The sequence below is a fragment of the Prionailurus viverrinus genome, chromosome F1 (assembly GCF_022837055.1).
Source record: "Prionailurus viverrinus isolate Anna chromosome F1, UM_Priviv_1.0, whole genome shotgun sequence".
Classification (NCBI taxonomy): domain Eukaryota; kingdom Metazoa; phylum Chordata; class Mammalia; order Carnivora; family Felidae; genus Prionailurus; species Prionailurus viverrinus.
In genome coordinates, this window is record NC_062577.1 from 9,970,827 (window position 1) to 9,992,257 (window position 21,431).

Consider the following 21,431-nt stretch of genomic DNA (forward strand, 5'->3'; position numbering starts at 1 on the left):
TACACAAATGGGAAATGGGTGAGAAAAATATTCTATCCCTTAATTGTCCTCAATGAGACTTACAGCTTTTCCATACTTTAGATTCCATGAGTAATAAAATTTAAAAGCCCAATACGAATCTAGGTTCATGTGTACTAACAGATGTCTCAGGTATTCTGCCTTAAAATCAGAAAGACAGGAATTCAAATCGCGAAGAGACTCCACGCATACATAACACAGCCTGTGGCACATGTTCCACTGTAGATTGAAAACTCATTGTTAACTTTGGGAAGCAACCCTGAAAAGGCAGATGGAATGGAAAAATGAGGTGACATTCTTTTTACAAACTTTAAAGTAGCACACATCACACAAAACACTTAAGAGTTTACGAGGGGGGAAAAAGGGCAGGGGAAAAGAAAATTCATACGCACCTTATATAAGCATGAAACTCTTAATGATACACATTAAATAGAAACACATGACTTTTGCTAATTCATTTGTACTTTATCCTTCTTTTTAATAGAAATTAAATTAGTCACTTAATGTACATAATGTAGTGTTTGTTTTCCAGTCTAGTTGCTTTTCAGCATTTTCTTTTGCGTCTCTTTGAATAACATGGGCAATGTTATTCATCATCAAGATGTGGTTTGATGAGTGAACAAAGTCAAACATCAACTATACTTAACAGAGGACGGAGGGGTCAGAGTTAATTTGTAGCTAACAACATGGAAAAAATAAAAAGAAGCACAGACCCACAATAATATCAACATGCATTATTAGTCAAGATTCAAAGTTAGCCCAACCCACACAGATTTCTTCTAAGCTGAGAGTACATATGGAAAGGGATGACTTTATCGAGTTCCATAGCCGTAGTAGTAAGGTTCATCAGGGCGGAATCCATAAGCTGTGGCAGGGCGTCCAAGAATGCCAACTGATTGGCCAAAGCCATCCATTCCAAGGCTGAAAAGAGAAAAAGGAATGATAAGTTATATTTTTCATCACACATCCACACGGGAGGCCGGGAACTTGACACCTCCAAGATTTTCTTCCTAGCAGCAAAAGTGATTAATGCGGCTATCATTAAGCATTTTTCTTCTTCATATATATATATATACATATATATGTGTGTGTGTGTATGTATGTGTATATATATACACACACACATTATATATATAATATATATTTAATAATAATTTTACTGAATTAATATAGCCACAAAAATGTGCATAATATTTCTAACAGTGTGTGTTAAAAATGTTGGAAACCTCTGTCATCAGGTAGTATTCAAGACAAAGAGGAGGACAGATCAGAAAAGTTTTCATAAATTACATTTATATATGGCTTTTATGCCAGAATATGAAAAGATTTTATGTGCTAGCAATTATCAGTATAGTACTGTTAGGGAACGACAACACTAAAACTTGTAAAATGAGTTTTGTTATCGATAATAAAATTTTTTTCATATAGGATTGTTAATAATCATGCATGCATTTTGAGTTTTAGCAGTAAAACTCTCACTCAGGGTCAAATCATACCATAAACCTATGACTTGAACAGGACAAGGAATTTTACAACATTTGAGTTAGTCAGATTTGATCTGCAAATCCTTCTCTGACTCCTCAAAAAAAAAAAAAGTCATACATTTCTTTTGAATTACAACAAGATAATTATAAATTCTGTCAGTTTATTCTATGGAAATAATAGAAGCCTAAAGATGACCTTCGGCGTTATAATGACATTTGATACATGGACAAACTTTATTGCTTTAAAAATTATTCTTTCATCTATTAGTAAATTTAAAAGAAAATCTGTTCTCCAAGGCACTTTTTAAGGATCAGAGAATTATCCAACACTTAGCCAAATGACAAGGTACTTATCTGGCCAGGCAAAGATGGCAGCTAGAACATGCTCATGCACAGCTCATGCAGTGAATGCTTCTGAGCTTATTTGCAATCAAAGGAAAACAATTTAGAATATAGAAACATGAACTTTGAAAAAAATAACATATTTAAATGATTTAAGATTATCTGAGGCATATACTAGATGGAAACATACTTTATCAGTAAAATCTCAGTATGATTAAAAAATGTACTCATGTAGGCACTACCTTCCTCTCAAAACTCAAAACGAGGTTAAAACACAATAGTAGTAACTATTAAAATATTAAAGGTTTTAAATGATTTGTGTATGCGTGTACACATATGTGCATGTGTATACTGAGATAGGACTAAATAGTAAATATAAAAAAACCTAACACATACAGGGCGTATTATTCATGTGAATCTACTGCTCAGGGAAATGGAATTTCTGAGGTTTAAGTTTTAGGTCAGCATTTGTAGTGAGTGATCCTGAAGAAAATAAACTTTTTGGGCTTCTTCTAAATATGTGTCTATGATTCTCCCAAAAATTGGCTGCAATTTTTAAGTCTGAGTTTTATTTTGAAATGGCAAAATAGAAGTTCATCCTTCCTACCTTGGCCTCCTGGGAAGAAAGATTAGTTTTATGATGAAGGGAAACACTGCTCTAGAGGTAGCTTTAAAGATGTTACAGAAATTAATGCAGTCCATGAACACAGATACACCTGCATCAGTTTAAAATTAGAGGAAAAGTCGGCCGTTGACATTTTTTTCTCCTGAAGCACTAAGGCTAACAAATACTCATGTATCCAGACAACTCTCAATTACGTAAAAGTTGACTGGATAGCTTATGCATTTCAACTCCTTACTTTTTCATCTAATTATTACCTGCCTTCAGACACTGCTTATGTTTTTTAGCATCTCTTCCGAGGCCTAATAGCAGGAGACTCAGGTTAAGCTCGAGTTAATTTTATCTTTGTTTCTCAATCAATCTAGAGGCTTCCAAGGGCTTGGAAACAAGAGGCACAGAGTAGATCAGTAAAGAAAATACTCAAAGACATCTTAAAAACAGAACATCTCACAGAGGAACTCGTAGCACTATTACTGTAATCCTATCGAAAAGAAGAGAAGCCTCAGAAGGGAGACTGTCGGCCATGTTGGCATAGAACAAGATGCTCCCCAGTGGCAATGTTGGTACCAACCCAAGCAATTCCTTGGGGTGACCTATAACACTATTGGCAATATCTGATTTTTGGCAGGCTTGTCCTCATTGAGGAAGGGACCTTAAAAAAGGTTCTGAGAGTGTGAGGTCATTATACATGCAAACTGCAAAACTGATTTCTATGATCAGTAGGCAAACTTCCGATCATTGTATTTCCATGTGGCTTGACAAGAGGCTAAAGAATACACTCAGACATTATCCAATCTGCCTGATGTAAATTGACAAATGGACATTCAGCTGTTTTTTTAAGGACATTCTCTGTCACACTGTTGGTAAGAATTTGCACTCCAAGTCAAATTAAAGTAAGAGCGCACCTTGAACACTGGCGAGTTTCAGTTTCTGAGCCTGCAAGTTTACTGTAATAAAGTTCTATTTATGCAGTCAACAGTTCACCCAGAGACATCTGTGTGTTCTGGCCAAATTGTTTGAACTTCCACAGATATCATTTGCAAAAAAATTTTAAGGAGAAAAATTAGAAACTCTAACAATGAGTTTTTCTGTAATGATCCATCACATATCACAGATGAACTTGCTGTTTAAAGAAAAGAATATCTGAAACATTATGACCAGTTTGAATGGTACTTTGACAGAAGTCCTAGGTCCTTTTGTATTATGAAAGATCAGCTATATGTACACAAGATCTTCTAAATAAAATTCACTCTGAAACAGAATAGCTTGATTTTCTAATCTCTCGTTTGGTTCTAATATGGAGGGGACACTGGACTATTCAGGATGCTACAACCTGAAGCCAGATATTCTTCTGGGATATGTGGATACATGCTGTGCTTTCTCCCTTGGAATAAAGATGTAGCCTTGTTACTTTTGAATCTGGTTCAAAACCAGGAACACCTAATCATAAGTTTTCCTTGAAACAGGAACAGATAGATTCTTTATGTAAGTTTGTCTAGAAGGAGATAGAAATGTGAATATAAAAGGGAAGTGTGGCAGCAAAACTTGTGCTTTCCTGATCCACTAAGGACTCAGAGTACACAGTAACTTGCATGCCCTCACTAGGGACCCTGAGAACCCAGAGAAACTAAGCTGTGATACGGTGCACCTGCCCTTGCCCTGTATGACTGTTCTTCAGATGAGAGTTTGCACATTTGACTATTTATATTGGAATTTAATCTAACAGCTCACATGTGTTTCCATGTGTACATACTTTCTTCCGGGCATTCCTAACCTACATAAAAAGCCGTGTCCTCTAGATCAGAAAATGCCACTACTAGACCACTATTTTTTTTTTTAATAGGACTGTGTAGTGTCATTTAACCATTATCCTCAATGTCTAGATATCATTTTTAGACCTTTAAATTAGAAAAATAAAAAAATGCAATCTCTTCTTAAAAATATCTTATTTATAGTTCAAAGAAAATGGTTACTGTGTGTTGTGAAAAGACAACTAGGAAACATAAGGGCCCCCCAAATCCATCTGCTACTAAGTTTTCTGTCCCAAGAACAATGATTTGGAAGTACCTAGAAAGGAAAATGACAAACTCTTTTTAACTAAGAAATTACATTTAAAATTCAACAACAAATATAGAAATCACATCAGGATTTTATTTTTACATGAACATTTAGAAACCTAATTAGCATTCAGCAGGCAGGAGACGGAATTTTGCTGTAATATTTACAAGGCTTCAAACAAATTTTTAACAGCATTCATTGTATTTCTAAACTTGCGATGATTCAGAGAGGGGGGAAAAAGGGAATCGAGGCATGACAAGTGGCCCTTCACATGCAGGACATCACAAGGGGACCGGCAGCCAGTAAAGAATCGTAAGCACTCTGGGGCTCTACTTAGACTTCTGTGCCAGGGTTGACGTTCCCGTAGGAAGGGAAGAAAATCACCTACCTCTAGCTGTTTGTGAGGCTTAATTAGTGCATATTTGTAAAGCACTTTGAAATCCTTGGATGGAAAGTGCTGCATAAGTGAAAAGTATTATTATTTTATTAAAATTCGATGAAAGCAACACACGTCTTGATCTTCCTTGAAATTCCCAAGTCAGCAAAATGAATGCAGAGCAAATGATGACAATATTAAAGGATGCTAATACAAATAAAAAATAAATTCAAGCCAAGTTCTCTTTTCACAGGTCACAGAATCTTTGGCTTGGAAATATTTTTAGAAATAAGCTAGACTGTGCTTCCATTCACCACATCCTTGACAGGGTCTATCGAATTCTTTGCAGAACATCTCCAGGAATGGGAGTACTCACAGGGCAGTTCTTCCACTGTGGGCCCGTCACACTGTTAGAAAGTTCTATATCTTGACCTGTAATCTGGTTGTAATTAGTTCTAGAATTACCATTTGGAACCACAAAAGAAATCCAATTCTTCTTTAATATGGTTACTTCACAACTCTTGTTTACTCAGTCCTCATGACATGGTTTCTCAAACCTTTACTATCTGATTTGCTCTCTAAATAACTTTTGAGGGCTGCTGGGGTGGCTCAATCGGTCAAGCGTCCGACTTGGGCTCAGGTCACGATCTTGCGGTTTGTGGGTTTGAGCCCTACATTGGGCTCTCTGCTGTCACCACAGAGTCTGCTTCAGATCCTCTGTCCCCCTCTCTCTCTGCCCCTCCCCCACTTGCACACATGCTTTATGAAAAATATTAAAAAATAATGATTTTTTTCAATGTTTATCTTAAAATGAAGCTGAAAATGATGTGATACTGTACTTATTATGTGGTCTGAAACCAGCACAGAATACAATGAGATCCTGTTTCTGACTCTCTAATAATGTAGGCTAAAAATGCACTGATCTTAAATTTTTTAAAGAGTCGTTACCACAAAATGGCTCACACTGAATGTATATGTGTGTGTATAGTTGTGCGTATGTACACACAGAGACACACGCACGAAATTTTCACACTGAATTTCATCTTTTTGGTTTGCGTCTTTTTTTTTTTTAAGGAATTCTATTCTCCCTAAGATAAAATCCTTTAGAGTAATATATTTAGAAGTAGAGGGTGGCGATTCTTATTAACTACCTTTGTGATCCATGGGATAATATCGAAGGCTAGAATTCTTTTGGGATTGTCAAGTGAAAGGACTTAACATAGGCTAACTTTTTTCAGAGGAAGGATATTATAGAGCTGTGTGAAATGTGATCTGATAATAGTTTTCTAGAACAGTTCATTCTTTTTATCAAATATTCCAATATATTTATCATAGGATCAAAATCAGTATTTTTATCTTCCTAAGTAGATTATAAATTGATCAGAGTAATTTCAGCTTTACTATGATTTGTCATGAGAAATTTAGTAATACGTAATTGTGGTAGTGAAATGTAATAGTGATCCTTTGTATCCATCCATCCATCCATCCATCCATCCATCCATCCAAATAGTACATGAGTTCCTACAATGTGTTAAGTATAGTATTGACAGTCAATGTTAAAAAAAAAAAAGATGTGGTACTGGGAAGGCAATAAGTAAGACATGATCCCTTGGCCATGCATTGGAGGCAACTAAACATGGAACAAAATTCTGATAATAATATGATGTTGTATTACCCATAGTACATTTATAAATTGCTACAAAAGAATAGAAGAAGAACAAATATTTAGTATAAAGTTAGAGTATAATAGAGGTATGTACAAATTGTTCCAAAAGAACCTAGGGGACTAGGAAGTCTTCACAGAAAATATTTTTATTTTAATGCATCTGTCACTTCCTGACTATATCTGTACCTATCAATGTATCTTTTTACTTTATTTCCTATGAGACTATAAGTACCATGAATAAAGGTAAAGACTGTCACTGTCTTATTCATTGCTATATCACTAGCATCTAGCACTGTATCTGACATGCAGTGGGCATTCAAAAAGTATTTTATTGTATGAATGGATGAATGTAAAAGGACAAATTGGATTTCACTTGTGGCAGCCTGAGCAAGAGAGAGAAGGCACTGAAGAACAGCCTCTGGTTTGTTATGGTTAGTCAGGGTTACGATGAAAGCTGAACCCAAGTGGCAGCAGATAAGGCTAGAAAGGGATGTTAAGACTAGATTTTGAAAGCTCTTCATATGCCATGCTAACTATATACTTTGGGAAATTTGTCTACGATTTTTTAAAAAGGGGAACAACTTACGTGTTTTAGAAAGAGAACTGTGGTAACTGATGGTGTTAGACAAAAACATGGGGAGCATTTAATAGAGAATATTACGGCTGTCCATATGTGAAACAGTGAGAGCCCATAGAGGCAGCAGCAGAAATAACGATAATCAAATATGCTACCTTTCATGATAAAAAAAAAAATGGTTCACTGGGGTGCCTGGGTGGCTCAGCCCATTAAGGAGCTGACTTTGGCTCAGGTCATGATCTTGCTCACAGTCCGTGAGTTTGAGCCCTGCATGGGGCTCTGTGCTGACAGCTCCGAGCCTGGAGCCTGCTTCGGATTCTGTGTCTCCCTCTCTCTGCCCTTCCCCTGCTTGCTCTCTCTCTCTCTCTCTCTCTCTCTCTCTCAAAAATAAATAAACATTAAAAAAAATGGTATCAATTTCTCTTTTGAAATGGGTTTTTTAGTTATACTTTTACCATTTAGGAACTGAGAATGAAAAGAAAGAATATCAAAACTGGCTGAAATTTTAGAGGTTATAGCTAACTGGCATGAAACAATTTTGCCATAGAAATATGCTTCATCAAATAACTAAGAAGCCGTAGTATTCCATGTAGATGAATACCACAGACTGTAGAAATAGCTTGCCTTTGAATTCAGTAGGAAGAACTAGACTATTCTGGCAGAAGAGAACATATTTTTCTTGAAATTCTCATATATAGTAACAAGAGAAGTATAAACTGAATGGGATAAAGCCTATAAAATTGCACCCAGCATTAGATGTATGATTAAATCAAGATCTCAATGCTTGTAATTTATAAACCAAACACTAGATGGAGAGCTTGTCTTATCACTGAGTATCATTTACTTTCACAAAGTTTTAAAGCAAGTTTTAAGTTTTATCAAATTGAAACTTCTTAGCCTACTTAACATTTAGAGAACGTGGTTTCCATTGCATTTATCATATAGTCCATGTTCTCATTTTATAAATGTGAAATAATTTAGAGCTAAATAGGAATGTCATTCATATGCAAAAAGGTTGCGAAGGTGGGGGCCTATGAGTCTTGGACACTGAAAAATGTAATGTACGTGCATGTTAAGTACTACTGCTATAGGGACAGCTTCTAAAATTTTCGCTGAACCTATCAAAAGCACCTTGTCTCTCTAAATTTATATGCGACAAATGCATATTTTAGGTTGCTAATAGGTGTTAGCTGTTGAACTTGAGCCTTTGTATTACTGAGGTGAACATAATTAAGCAGTCTTCTGATGAGCTTTACCAATATATATCAAGTTCAGCTGTCATTTCCCATTTAGTTTTTATTCTTAATCTTTTACATGCATAAGTATCAATTTTCCTTTTATTATGATAAAACTAAATGGCTAATGACTCTTAAAGAATATTTTAGTGGAATCGAACCAAGTAGTATTTTCCCCAAAATCAAGGGCAAATGATACGAGTAGTGGGAGGTTGTACTTAAAGTACTCATCTGGAATTTATTTTGAAAAAGTTTTTTAAAAGACATCTGTCAGTTCTAAGGGGATATATACCACCTTGGGGACAGATCCTTTCAATTTAGTTACAATACTATGATGCTTCAGATAAAAACTAATTTGTAGTAATGATGGGAGAAGCATGTGTAAAACAGTCACTGATTTGTTCCAAATGGTAAAGAAATTCCATTTTACTGATGCTCTTCTAATTTCATTTAATTCACACTTCTCTTATTATGCATCTTAATCTGTTGTTTAACCCATCTCCAGGACCTATTTTAATGATTGCAATTTTTATGTTGAGACGTTATAGTTGGCACTTTTTCATATTATGATGTTGCACTAATTTTCTAAATTCCTTTGTCTTTTTAAAAATGTTATGGTCTAATTGAGAGTCTTCTATTAATTCTAGTTCCTGGGCATCCTAACTCTCTGTTATGCCTGACAATTCTCCTTTGTGACAATACTTTTCTTCATGAGCTTTGCAATTTTTTTATTGTGTTCAATTTCAAGTTGCCTTTATTTATTCATTTGCTTTTGCCTGTCTGTTAGTCCTTGAACTTGAAAATATTACTATAGAGAGGTTCTGTATTTGTTTATAATACATTGAGGCTCCAGGGGGTTCCACTGTCCTGAAAACATTTTTAATGAAAATTACTTGATTTGGGGTTCACTAAATTGGATGAATAGTATAAATTCTGAACCCACACACGCTCATGGAGAAAGCTTGTGATTTCTTTCTCCTGGGTAACTCTCCTCCTAGGGCCTTGGGGCAGAAGATAAGTTTTGGCCATTTCTCTAGGCTGGTGAATTACAACCATCTAGTCCTTTTTTCAAATGATGAGAAAAAGGCAGCCCATTGAAGTTCCACGCCTTATACAGGAATTCAGTTTCATTTTCCTTTACTATATAACCTATACCGAGTTCATCATTATTCTCATGCGTGGTTATTTTGTGTGTGTGTGTGTGTCCTATCTTTGTGAATTTGGCTGTGAATTGTAAATTTTTGTTAACATTTAATCCACCTTTTTAATATATCTATATGGGGGCGCCTTCTAAGTCAGCCGGGTCTACCATCTTGCTGGAAGTCCCTTCCACTTTATTCCTTATCTGCTCTGCACACTCAAGAAAAGAATTTATCAACCTTGTATTCCTGTGACTCAGAATTGGCCCGCTTGAAGAGAACAATGACTTGAAAGAAATAACTGCAGCTATGAGAAGATATTTTCTTTTTCCTTATTTGTAGCAATTAACAGGAAAAATACTCTCATAGGTGCCTCATGGCAGCTGTCAAATGTGATTATCAAGCTGAAGTGAGTATTTACTCAAACCTATAATGGTCTTGAACTTTTAATAATAATCTTTGAGGGAAAGTATGCCATTCTAGTCATCTTTAACTTGTTCTTCAGTTAAGTGCAAGGACTTCTTGAAATTGTCAGTTCTATACTATCAAGCAGTACCTCATTTCATAACACCAAATGTTCAGGGAACCCACTGAGCTGCTTAAGTAACCCCTAGGTCAATAAACCGAGTCATTAGCACCTCCTTTGAATAATTGTTTGTCTGTTACTGGTTCAACATTTATATAATCTGTCATAATACCTTGGTTTTTTAAGGTACAAAAATTACTGCTGTAGGCTTAAAGTAGTGAATATAACATAAGTAGCAATGTTTTCGCAGCGATAGTTTAACCATATTGTCTGGTACTGAGTGAGTTAAAGCCTGAACACCACAGCTAATTACTATGTAATGCTAACCTTAGTTGCTGGTTCATTTTGAGACTCTTTAAAATATGAACTGTGTATTTTACCCCTATGCACTCTCTTAATGATTTGTTTTTTTAGACTGAAATCACTTCCAGCCATCAGTTATACTCTTGGTCTCTACATATGCACTTCTCCAAGCACAAATATTTCTTTTTCCTATTGGTCTGCCAGCCCTGTCAGAGCAAATTTCACTTTAAACTAAATGCTATGATACTTAAAACCTCTTGGATTACTCAGGCTGCTAGTGTGATCTATGACCTTCCAAGAATGACAGCTGAACTTTCCAATTTGCTTATACTGCTTGGGGAACTAGAAAGCACATGCCAAATAGGAAAATGTTTCTGATGTTGAACAGAGAGAAGTTCTTGTTGGAGGTGAGAGCAGGAGACTATTAAGTACTGAAAAATACTAATAAGAAATGAAAAGAAACTAAACATGCTGCAAAGTCTAAGACCTTGAGCATAATTCAAACGTTAATGCTAGTACTCAAAACTTTTCAGTCCAGCAAAAATATGAATAATGACCTTCGGTTACTGTAATTTAAGTACAATCCAGAATCTTAAAGTGATAATGCACTATCAAAATGAACAAGTTCAAGATACAGAATAGAACCTAAAATTATCATGAGTACTATGTAAAATGGGCTATATGAAGTCCCCATCTTTCTTTATGAAACAGACAGAAATCCGACATATGGACACAATCAGAATAAACAGGGCTATCTAACATGCATGCTACAGATCACTCCCTCATAAATGAAAAATTAATGTTAAGCTTCTGTTAATACCTTGTCTCTCAAATCCTCAAATAAATAATACAGTTTGGGGATATTTTGATATACTTTAAACCTTTTCACTTTCTTTTACTACCTTACATAAGAGGTAGATAAGTGTTGTAAAAAAAACCAATCTCAAAAATCTTATCAAATATACGAAGCTTAATGTAAAGTTTCCAATATATGTCATACTCCACTTATTCGTTTGTCTCAATAATTTTTAGGCTAATAAAAATCAAATGGTGGTTGATAAGTAAAGACTTTTTTTGTACCTAAAATCAAACCAAGTGACATTTTTCTAAAATTGAGGGCACGAGTATATATATAATAGAAACTATGTTTAGACAAATTAAAAGTGTGTATTTTTATTATTTTATTTTTTTAATGTTTATTTTTGAGAGAGAGATAGAGAGAGAGAGAGAGAGAGAGAGAGAGAGAGAGAGAGAGAACAAGCAGGGAAGGGCAGAGAGAGAGGGAGACACAGAATCTGAAGCAGGCTCCAGGCTCTGAGCTGTCAGCCCAGAGCCTGACATGGGGCTCAAACTGACAAACCATGAAATCATGACCTGAGCCGAAGTTGGATGCTTAACTGACTGAGCCACTCAGGTGCCCAAAAGTGTGTATTTTTAAATAGCTAAGCATGGAAGTGTGAAAATTTGATCCAAAATAAGTTTATAATATTAAATATACAACAAAAGACATTGCCTTACATTGTGATATTTTAAAACATCTATGTTGGACACTGTTACATAAATACTTTCAGCCACTAAGTCAGGAATCAGTACAGGTCAGATAAATACTTCATAGCTATTTAGTGTCCTCTAGAGCATTTAAAATCTCAGTATACTATATAATATACCAACATTGTATTTAGCAATGGAAAAACAGGTACTAAAGTAAATCTCTACTCTTAAGTTTTTATAAGCTCTCTTGTCCTTGAGAATATGTTTGTTATGTCATGGGTCTGTAAAAAAACAAAAAAACCCAAAATCATTTTCTGTTTATGTCTAAGGCTAACTGTAAGATGACTGTCAAGATATGGACTGATTTACATCACTCCGTTCAACCAGATTGTAGAGTTCTGATGATACAGCCAGGTATTTCTATACCATCCTCACAGAACGGGGCCAGCACAATTTGGGCACATGCTGCAATGATACCAAGCAAATTAATTCAGTGTAGACTGGAATGCATACGATTCTAACAATTACTTTTCTGACTTGTACCCTATTGCCATATTTAAACTAAAGTTATTTTCAAAGCAACATAAGAAAACATCATACTTTTTTTTTTAAATCACTGAGGTACATAGGCATTTTTTCTCCCTTAATTTAAGAAATGGAAAGTATATTTATTAGCAAAACTAACTTAAGTATAAACTTATCAACAAGTCCCGAATTTTATTAAAGTTAGTGGGGTGCAATGACCTCAAACCCAGAATATCTGGATATGTTTTCTGCTTCTACTGATATAACTTGTTTCAGCCTATATTTGTAACTGTCATAATTTCTTCTTGTAAAGTAAGAATAATGGCTATCCCTTTTAACATCTGCCTTGAGATTATTATACGTCCAAGTCTCTTATAAGAACAGTTAAGAGATTATATATTTGGTGTTGTTATTGTTATGACATATGAAAATGATAGAGCCTTCCCTAAAAATACTTATGAAATTCTGGCTCCTGCCACATGATCTAGACAGTTAAAAGACACTCGATCATATTTGGCATGCTTCTTACACATGCTTTCCGTTTGCTTTTATAGGGCTGTTACATAATTCATAGAGATTTATGCCTATACGTAGGCAACTAATTGTTATTGCACTAAAATAATGCCAAGGCCAATCATATCTTCCTTTTACCATAGTGAGACTCGACTGCTTGTATAAATAAGGTTATTCAAGCAAAACCCTTCAGATTCTATATCATGATTGATGCAAATGATACAACACATGTTGGGATGAAAATACCGCGAATGTCTCTCTGCATGCTTTTCTACCTTATTTTATATTCAGTGAGTTTATTTTGAAAGCAGTAAATCAAGGGTAAGGTTTTTAGTTATTCCACACAAATCATCACTTCCCAAACTGCATACATTTCTGTACTCAGGTTTACTGCTGTTAGAAAAGGGCACAGGTCACGGACGTGTCTAGGAGAGGGTATTTTCATTCCGTGATGTTCATTATCTTGGGGTTGTGCCAGCCCGACAATCTGGGACTTATAAGCAAAGCTGGGCAACTATCAGGAGAAATCTTCAGGGACACGGTAATGCACTGACTGTACATTTTTGAGATTATAGGCAGTATAGAGTTTTAGGCAGTATTTCAAACTAGCATATAGGTATAGCTAGATTAGGTTTTTCAAGTATGCAGGACAAGGAAAGATTACAAACTGACTTATTTAAAATGACTATGGTGCCCACTTGCTGATGGCAAACAGTACCCCCCACCCCAAAACTTGAGGGGAAAAAGGCAAGATGCAACTGTAAGAAAGTGTAATAGTTTCTTTTTTCCCCTTAGTGTATACAGAGAACAAGTTGAATTACAATAGTCCAATATTTATAGAGTCCTTAAAACCCAGAGAACTTTAAATAAAAAAAAAAAACACAACTTTTTGAGACTTAAGAATTCCTGTGGGTTTTTTTTTTTAACCACTTCAAAAAAGATCCTAGCATGAAGTTTGAACACCCATGTAAATATAGTTTTATGGGGTTTCTTGTATCAATTTGAAAAGATGTTAAGTTTTAGGTTACAGTTGCAACTTAAAAATTTACTTGCCTAACTATGTTCATAGAAGCCTCCTCCCATCCTTTCACATTTGAGGGGCTCTAAATTAGCCACCTGATACTGTCCACACAAATCTGGATTCCTTTTTAAGATTGTATTGCCTTTTAATTTCTGACAGGCCAAGGTGCTTTGTTTTTAGCTGGAAGAACCTGAAATGGAAAGAATTTCTGAAAAAATGGGATGTATCAACTTTAGATAAACTTTAGATATTACTTGAAACAGAATGCAGATGTATGTTCACAAAAGAGAAGATATTCAGGAAATCATTAATTATGCTCCTGTTTATAAGTCTATCCAAAGGACTAATTATTTTATATTTAACTCAATCAAAGGGAGTAAGAAATAATTTGTTGATCGTACCTCTCCAGTCTGAAATGAGACTGTAGAAAGGTATAACTTTTACATGAAAACCAACATAGACATACACAGATTTTAAATTCACTAAGAATTAACAGTTAAATAGATGTATACATTTTAGAAAATTACCATTTTTTCCTCAAATATAAAAACAAAGTAACATTTGAAAATTGATTTTATTACAGGGGTGCCTGGGTGGCTTAGTTGGTTAAGTGTTCGACTTCAGCTTAGGTCATGATCTCACGGTACGTGTGTTGGAGCTCCACATTGGGCTCTGTGCTGACAGCTCGGAGCCTGGAGCCTGCTTGGGATTCTGTGTCTCCCTCTCTCTCTGCCCCTCCCCTGCTTGTGCTCTGTCTGTCTCTCTCTCAAAAATAAACATTAAAAAAATTTTTTTAAAAGAAAATTGATTTTATTACAGACCGTCCCATTTGTCTCTCTGAAGTAGGTCTGAGTTCTATTTATTTGCTAGAGGCACTAAGCAGTTATAAAATTACTAAGTGGTCTGGGCTACTACTTAAAGACTGCATGTTGGCCTAAAATCCTTACACGATTATAATCTACAGGATAATAGTACATAATCAATCCCCTTAATTCCAGACATCTCTTCCATTTCCAAACAACTACCAATGGAGGTTTATTGTCTTTTTTTCTTTAATGAGAAAACCTGAAACAAATCATGTGTAATCTGAAACGCTTTCAATTAAAAGCTTTGAGAATTCATCAATAGCTATGATATCAGTGTAAATCAAAGACTAAAATGTAGGGTCATGTATTCCCTTGGGAACAGCTATCTGCCTACCTACCTGCCCACCTACCTACTATGTAAGAGGAAAGGTTTCTATTCAGTAAGAGTAGAGATAGGTGGCATCAGAAATCAACATTCACATCAAACTCTGATACAATGCCTTTCCTCAAATCACACAATTATTCAAAGTATGTTTTGTAGGACACTGATGTGTTTGTAAAGAGGCATTGTCTCTATTACAAAGCCACAACAAGCTGCTGTCTGGACTAATCTTTCCAAAGTGCTTATTGTTCTAATGAAGTAACTAAATTCTAGGGAATTACCAGACCATCAAAGTATAATGTTTTATTAAACAGTCTATATAATTCAGGGGCTATATTTCAATAATAATGTGATTCTTTGTCAAGTATTGCAATGCTTAGCTTAAAATGCAAAAAATCTGAATCTATCACTCTATTTACTTTGTTATCTAAGAAAATTCTTCACAGTATCTTTAACATTTTTTAAAATTTTACTTTTCTCCAGCTTCGAGATATAATTGACATAAAACATCATCAGATTATCGGATTTTTTTCCTTAAAAAATTTCTAAAGGCATACTTTTGTAATGGAAGTTAAGAAACTGTAATATTCTAAATAGCATACTCTTAAAAAACTGTTTAGTAAGGTAGAGTGGCATTCTTTTCTAAAGATTGTGTCCTCTAAAGATTAAGGACAATTCAGAAATGTATAATACATATATGTACAGAAATGTACATATACAGGAATGGGGCACCCCTGGCTGGCTTGGTCTGTTAAGTGGCCGACTCTTGACTCTGGCTCGGGTCAGGAGCTCACATTTCGGGTTGTAGGATGGAGCCCGGTGTCAGGCTCTGTGCTGACTGCATGGAGCCTGCTTAGGATTCTCTCCCCCTCTCTCTACCATTCCCCCCTGCCTCTCTCTCTCTCTCATGTTTTTTTTAAATGGGCAGGAACATGTATTAGACCAACCATGTCCAAATACTGACAGCGTACTTAGTATTAATTCCTTAATTCCTTTTCTAAGCCTGTTATTACCCTTAAAAGTTTTCAAAAAAAAAGAAAGTTGATATAAAGAATAATAAATAGGATAATGTAAGTTATCTCAAAAAATTATATTTTAACCCTGAACTATAAGCTTCTCAAAGGGAAGTGATTTTGATCTCTTTATCCGTAGAAACTAGCCAGTGCTTGTCAATCAAAAAGGTTACTGAGTATAGGAAAATTTAAGTATTAAAACATTTAATGCACATCCTTACCTTGATTGTATCTTTACTTTATACTCTATAAAGTTGATTTCATTTATCATTACTCTGTAAAGCTAATTTCATTAAATGTCTTTAATTCAAGTAAAAGTTAAAGGTATCTTCTGGAAATAACAAAATAACCTCCAACATGTTATACTTCTGATTTACTGACTGCTAACAGGTCATTTTTATTAAGACCCAGTAATAGGAATGAAACAAGATCAAAGAAAACCTTTATTCATTTTAAGTATAACATAAAATTTGTTTCTAACAGAACATAAGCTATTTGGTAATGAAAACTAATGCAAAACTTGTAACACTGGGACGTTAAAGTTTCTTTTGGCATTAACACTTTTTTATGGTACAGAATGCTTACAGTCAGTAGAGATGAGTACTTCTTAGTAGATTCAAACAGATATGTAGTATAATACATGTGAACTGAGAATTTCTTAATTCAGTCTTAACTACAAAGGCAAGTATCTTTATGTATAAAATACTGCCATTCAGAAGACAGTTTTTTATCCTATATAGAATTTTCCCATATAGCATGGGTTCCTATCCCAAATTTTATAATACAAGCACATAATATATTTTGATTGCATATTTAATACGTTGCACATTTGAAAGAATACTGAAAAAGTAAAGATTAAATATAAAACTAAGACACTGTAACAAAACAACACTGAAAGTAAAATACAGCATGGGAAATGGAGCAAGACATATATGTGTTTAAACTAATGGCTCTGACCCTTATAACTCATTTATTAAACAAATATGTACTGAGAAGCTAGTGAATGCCAGGCACTGTAGATGCTACTTTGAATAAGAAAGTCTAAGTTCTTGGTCTTCTGGAGACGACATTCTTGTGGAAGGAGGGAGATGAACAAGGGAACAACAAATAGATGATTAGGGTGCTAAAACCGACAGTAAGGACAGGATCGGGGAGAAGGTGCTACTTTTGACAGTTTTGTCGGAAAAAGACTCTCTGAGGAAGGAATATATGAGGAAAAGGGAGGAATCAGGAAAGACTCCCAAGTCTATGCCTTGACCTACTGAATGATGGTGACACTCACTGAGATGAAGATTAGGGGAGGGACCTATTTGCATGGAGGAAATCAAAACTTATGTTTGATCATCTTAATAAACATTCAATTGGGTATGTCAAACAGTGACAGGAATGGTGGGTGCTCAGAGGAAAGGTCTCAGATAAATATTTAAGCTAAGATCGTATTTAAGGCCATGGAATCTGGATGAAATCCTTTAGGTAGTGGATGTAGGTAGAAGAGAGGGCCCTCCAAAAGGGTGTTGTTAGAGAACAGGGCCGAAGCCCTGAAGTAACCAGTGTTTAAAGGGAAAGGGAGGAGGAATATACAGCACAGAACACTGGGAAGGAATGGAGAAGTGTTTAGAGGAAAATCAGAAAAATGGGGTATTTTGAGATGAAAGAAGGGAGATTCAAAAAGCAGGGCCCGGACATCTGTGCCGAATGCTGCTGGGTTAAAGATGAGAAAGGTCCACTGGATTTGGCAACATGAAGATTACCGATGATTCTGACTAGACTGGAGAAACTGAAGAGTACATGGGAGTCTTTTGAGGAGTATTCTATGAAGAGAAGTGAGACATGAGCAGTAGTTGAAGTGTGCTGTGGGGCCCAAGAGAATTTAACGAGGGGGATTCCAGATTATGTTTGTAAGCTGACAGGAATGATCCAGAGGAAGGGAAAATAATGATGAAAAGTCATGAAAAATGATGGAAATAATGAGAAGTCCTTGAGAAGGCAAGAAGGGATGGAATTTGGAGCAAAATGAACTGACTGGACTTTGAAAAAAAAGGACATTTCTTTCATTCTAGCAGAAGGGAAGAGAGAAAGATGGGTAAAAGTAAGAGAAGAGATTAGGTGGTGGAATGATTACCTGTGGCAAGTTGCTTAACCTGATAAGCGTTGGTTTCCTTAATAATAATGTCTTCTTCCCTGAGCTGTTAAGATTAAATTAGATAAGGAATGTAATAAACAGCAACTGGCATATTGCCTGGCACTCAGCAAATACATTTCAATACATATCATAATTATTAATCAACATATCTGACTGCAGACAGATGCAAAATCATTTTAGAAAATAACTTTCCAAACAATACAATTAGAATAAAGATGAAGTCTATATGGTATTGAAGCCTGCATTGTTTCTATTCCTTTCCAGTAATTTCATTTAAAACTGGACTTGACTATTCATGTTCCAGAAACAAACTTTTGTGGGCAGCTTCACTTTAAGATTTTTATTTTATTAAAAATTTTTTTTGTTAAGTTTATTTATTTATTTTGAGAGAGAAAGCATCAGTGGGGGAGGAACAGAGAGATAGGGGAGGAGAGAGAGAATCCCAAGCAGGTTCTACACTGTCAACACAGAGCTCAATGCAGGGCTCAAACCGAGGAATCAATCACGAGATCATGACCTGAGCCTGAATCAAGAGTCGGACGCTTTAATGGATTCAGCCACTCAGGCGTCCCTAGGTTTTAATTTTTTTAAAAGAACAACAAAAACTGAAAAAAAAAATGTTTATTTTGTGCAGAAATTTTCTGTGGACTTTCAAATCCAGAATTTTGGGGGGCTTACGGACTAATGGTCTGATACAGAATTAAAGTTGTAGAAAAACAAAGAAACTATAGAACAGTCTTCCCCACAGATAGAGTCTAAAATTTTGTTTTAGCCTCATTTTTTTCACATGCAAACTATGATGTTACAGTGAAAGTACACCTAGATAGGCTTATTTGAAAACATAATAATTCTAAGAGAACTAAAATTTTAAAGTTCAACATTTATTTAACACCTGCTGAAAAAGGCCTTGGGCAGTAAGGCACCTCTCTTAAAATTTTCAAACCACTCCTTTCCAACACACCTTTTTTTTTTTTAATTCTTTTTTAATGTTTATTCATTTTTGAGAGAGACAGAGACAGAATGCAAGTGGGTTGGGGCAGAGAGAAAGGGAGGCACAGACCCTGAAGCAGGCTCCAGGCTCTGAGCTGTCAGCACAGAGCCTGACGCGGGGCTCGGGCTCACGAGCTGTGAGATCATGACCTGAGCCAAAGTTGGATGCTCACCCGACTGAGCCACCCAGGCGCCCCTCCAACCCTCCTTTCTGACTGTGGTATCTAACAACTGGTACTGTCCCAAAAGTGGGTCCTCTCTCGGTTTTATCGGGAGATGTGACTTTACTGCCTCCAATTTAGAAATATTCTGAGTTTCAATACATTTTTAGTCATTGTTTTTTTGAGAGTTATGTAAATCAATGAATGGATGTTACACACTATTGATTTATCCCAACATTTTGATTTTTGAGACTAGAAATACCTTGTCCTGTGAAAGCAGAAGTCCTGTGACTTCAATGATGAGGAACTAAAACCAGCTTTCTTTTATATTTAATTTTATAATATATATATATATATGATCTATATAAATACATAATATTAATAAAGTACATATATCAGTGGCTATCATCTAAAATGGCCTCTAAGTGTGAATTTCTTGAGCTATAAGTTCCAGTTGCCAACTACAAAACAAGACCGAAGATTAAAGGTGTGAGTGAAATAAATTTAACATAGATTAACTGAATCAAATAATGCCTCAACTGAGAGATTTCACTGTAGCCAAAAATGAAAAATAAAAAATGTAAGATTTTCTTGTACTTCAGTATGAAGATATATGTATTTAATAATGTATGAAATTCAGCTTGCTTTATGTGATTTTTAATTTCCATTGGTTCATTCAACAGATATTTATATATCACCAGTATGTGTAAGGACCCATTTGATGAGATGGTTCAGCAATGTTATTTTTACTTTAAGGACAGCTCTTATAATGTAGGGATCAAAGTTTTTGAAATCCTTTAAATTCCATTAAATACTATAGACTCAAAAGAAATGTATGCAATCAAAAGTGAAAAACAATGTTCTAACCTATTAAATAAACTCATTAGGTACAAATTTATGTTGAAATGGAATATACAACATAATCAAAGTAATAATAAACCAGCTTGTTATTTGAGGAGAAAAAGAGGCTTGGTCTTTCGAAAGCATTAAAGTAGACCCAGTTTGAATCTCAACGGTGGTACAGATCCACGTGCACTCACCGCTTCACCCCTCCTCCCCAACACACACACACCTTTCTCCTCTCAGTTTATTAAACATTCTAAATCTTCCTCCCAGGTTTGGCTTTGGAACCACTTACTTGATAAAGTAGGTCACTTAAAAAGGAAGAAAGCCCAATAAAATGAATTACAAAGACAACAAGATTAAATTGATTGCACTGTTTTCATACATTGTAGCTAAAATTTTGCAAATATGCAGTTGGCTGTGGTTTGGCATTTAACAGCATGCGATCAGTAAGAAGGAGGAAATTTTATTCTCATTAACTGTTGCAGATTTACTGCAGTGAAAAAGGGCTATGTAACCCGAGATGTGACAGTACAGAAAGATCAAAGCCATGGACTGGAAACTAAATAAACCCTCTGGCTACTTCCTGCAAGGAAAATTCACTTTGGCAATGTAAAACAGAGCCCAGTTAAAAACTACTCTCAGTTTTATGAGCTGTCATAGCAGCTCAAGTGGTTTGGACCGGCTGAGTTTAGAACATTATATTTCCTTGTTTTTGTCTTAGATACTTCTGTAAGCAGTTTTATAGACTTTTTTTTTTTTTTAAACACAATAACCAAAAAAAAAAAAAAAAAGGCAACTCTTTTCTTTTGGTTGAAATTGAGAAGGTAACCCACTCAACTTATTAAAGCAGGCAGGTCTTCATTTGCACATTCTTTTCTCGTTTACTACAGTTTAATATTTTGCTCTTAGATTTATTTGGCAATTATAAATATAGTTTAATAATTCATCTGCAATCTATACAATTCCTATTCAAAATAAGTGCAAATCAGTTTACAGAACCCATATGGCTCATATCTGAGGGGTGAGCTATTTGTAACAGCACATCTGGAAGGACTATGGGCAATATGGAAAATATGGGAATTAATTAATATTATGTTTAAAAACCTATAGGCTCTAGATTTCATGTTTTTTAAAACAAATAAAAATATTTGGTTTAACATTTCTAACCTAAGGAATTTTTTTAACAATTGTTCA

The 21,431-nt window shown here is 35.2% G+C and overlaps 1 protein-coding gene across 4 annotated transcripts in view; it reads right to left on the minus strand.

Annotated features, from left to right (window-relative positions):
• Positions 1 to 736: 736 nt before the first annotated feature.
• Positions 737 to 21,431, minus strand: part of KIFAP3 (kinesin associated protein 3) — a 169,698-nt gene continuing 149,003 nt past the window's right edge. For 3 of the 4 annotated variants that reach the window (XM_047840887.1, XM_047840889.1, XM_047840890.1), the window contains one exon: positions 737 to 939. In XM_047840887.1, the coding sequence (XP_047696843.1) occupies positions 831 to 939 (109 nt within the window). In that variant the 3' untranslated portion in view covers positions 737 to 830. Of the gene's footprint in view, positions 940 to 13,968; positions 14,087 to 21,431 lie in introns of those variants that run through there. The other variant, XM_047840888.1, reaches the window with a different exon arrangement.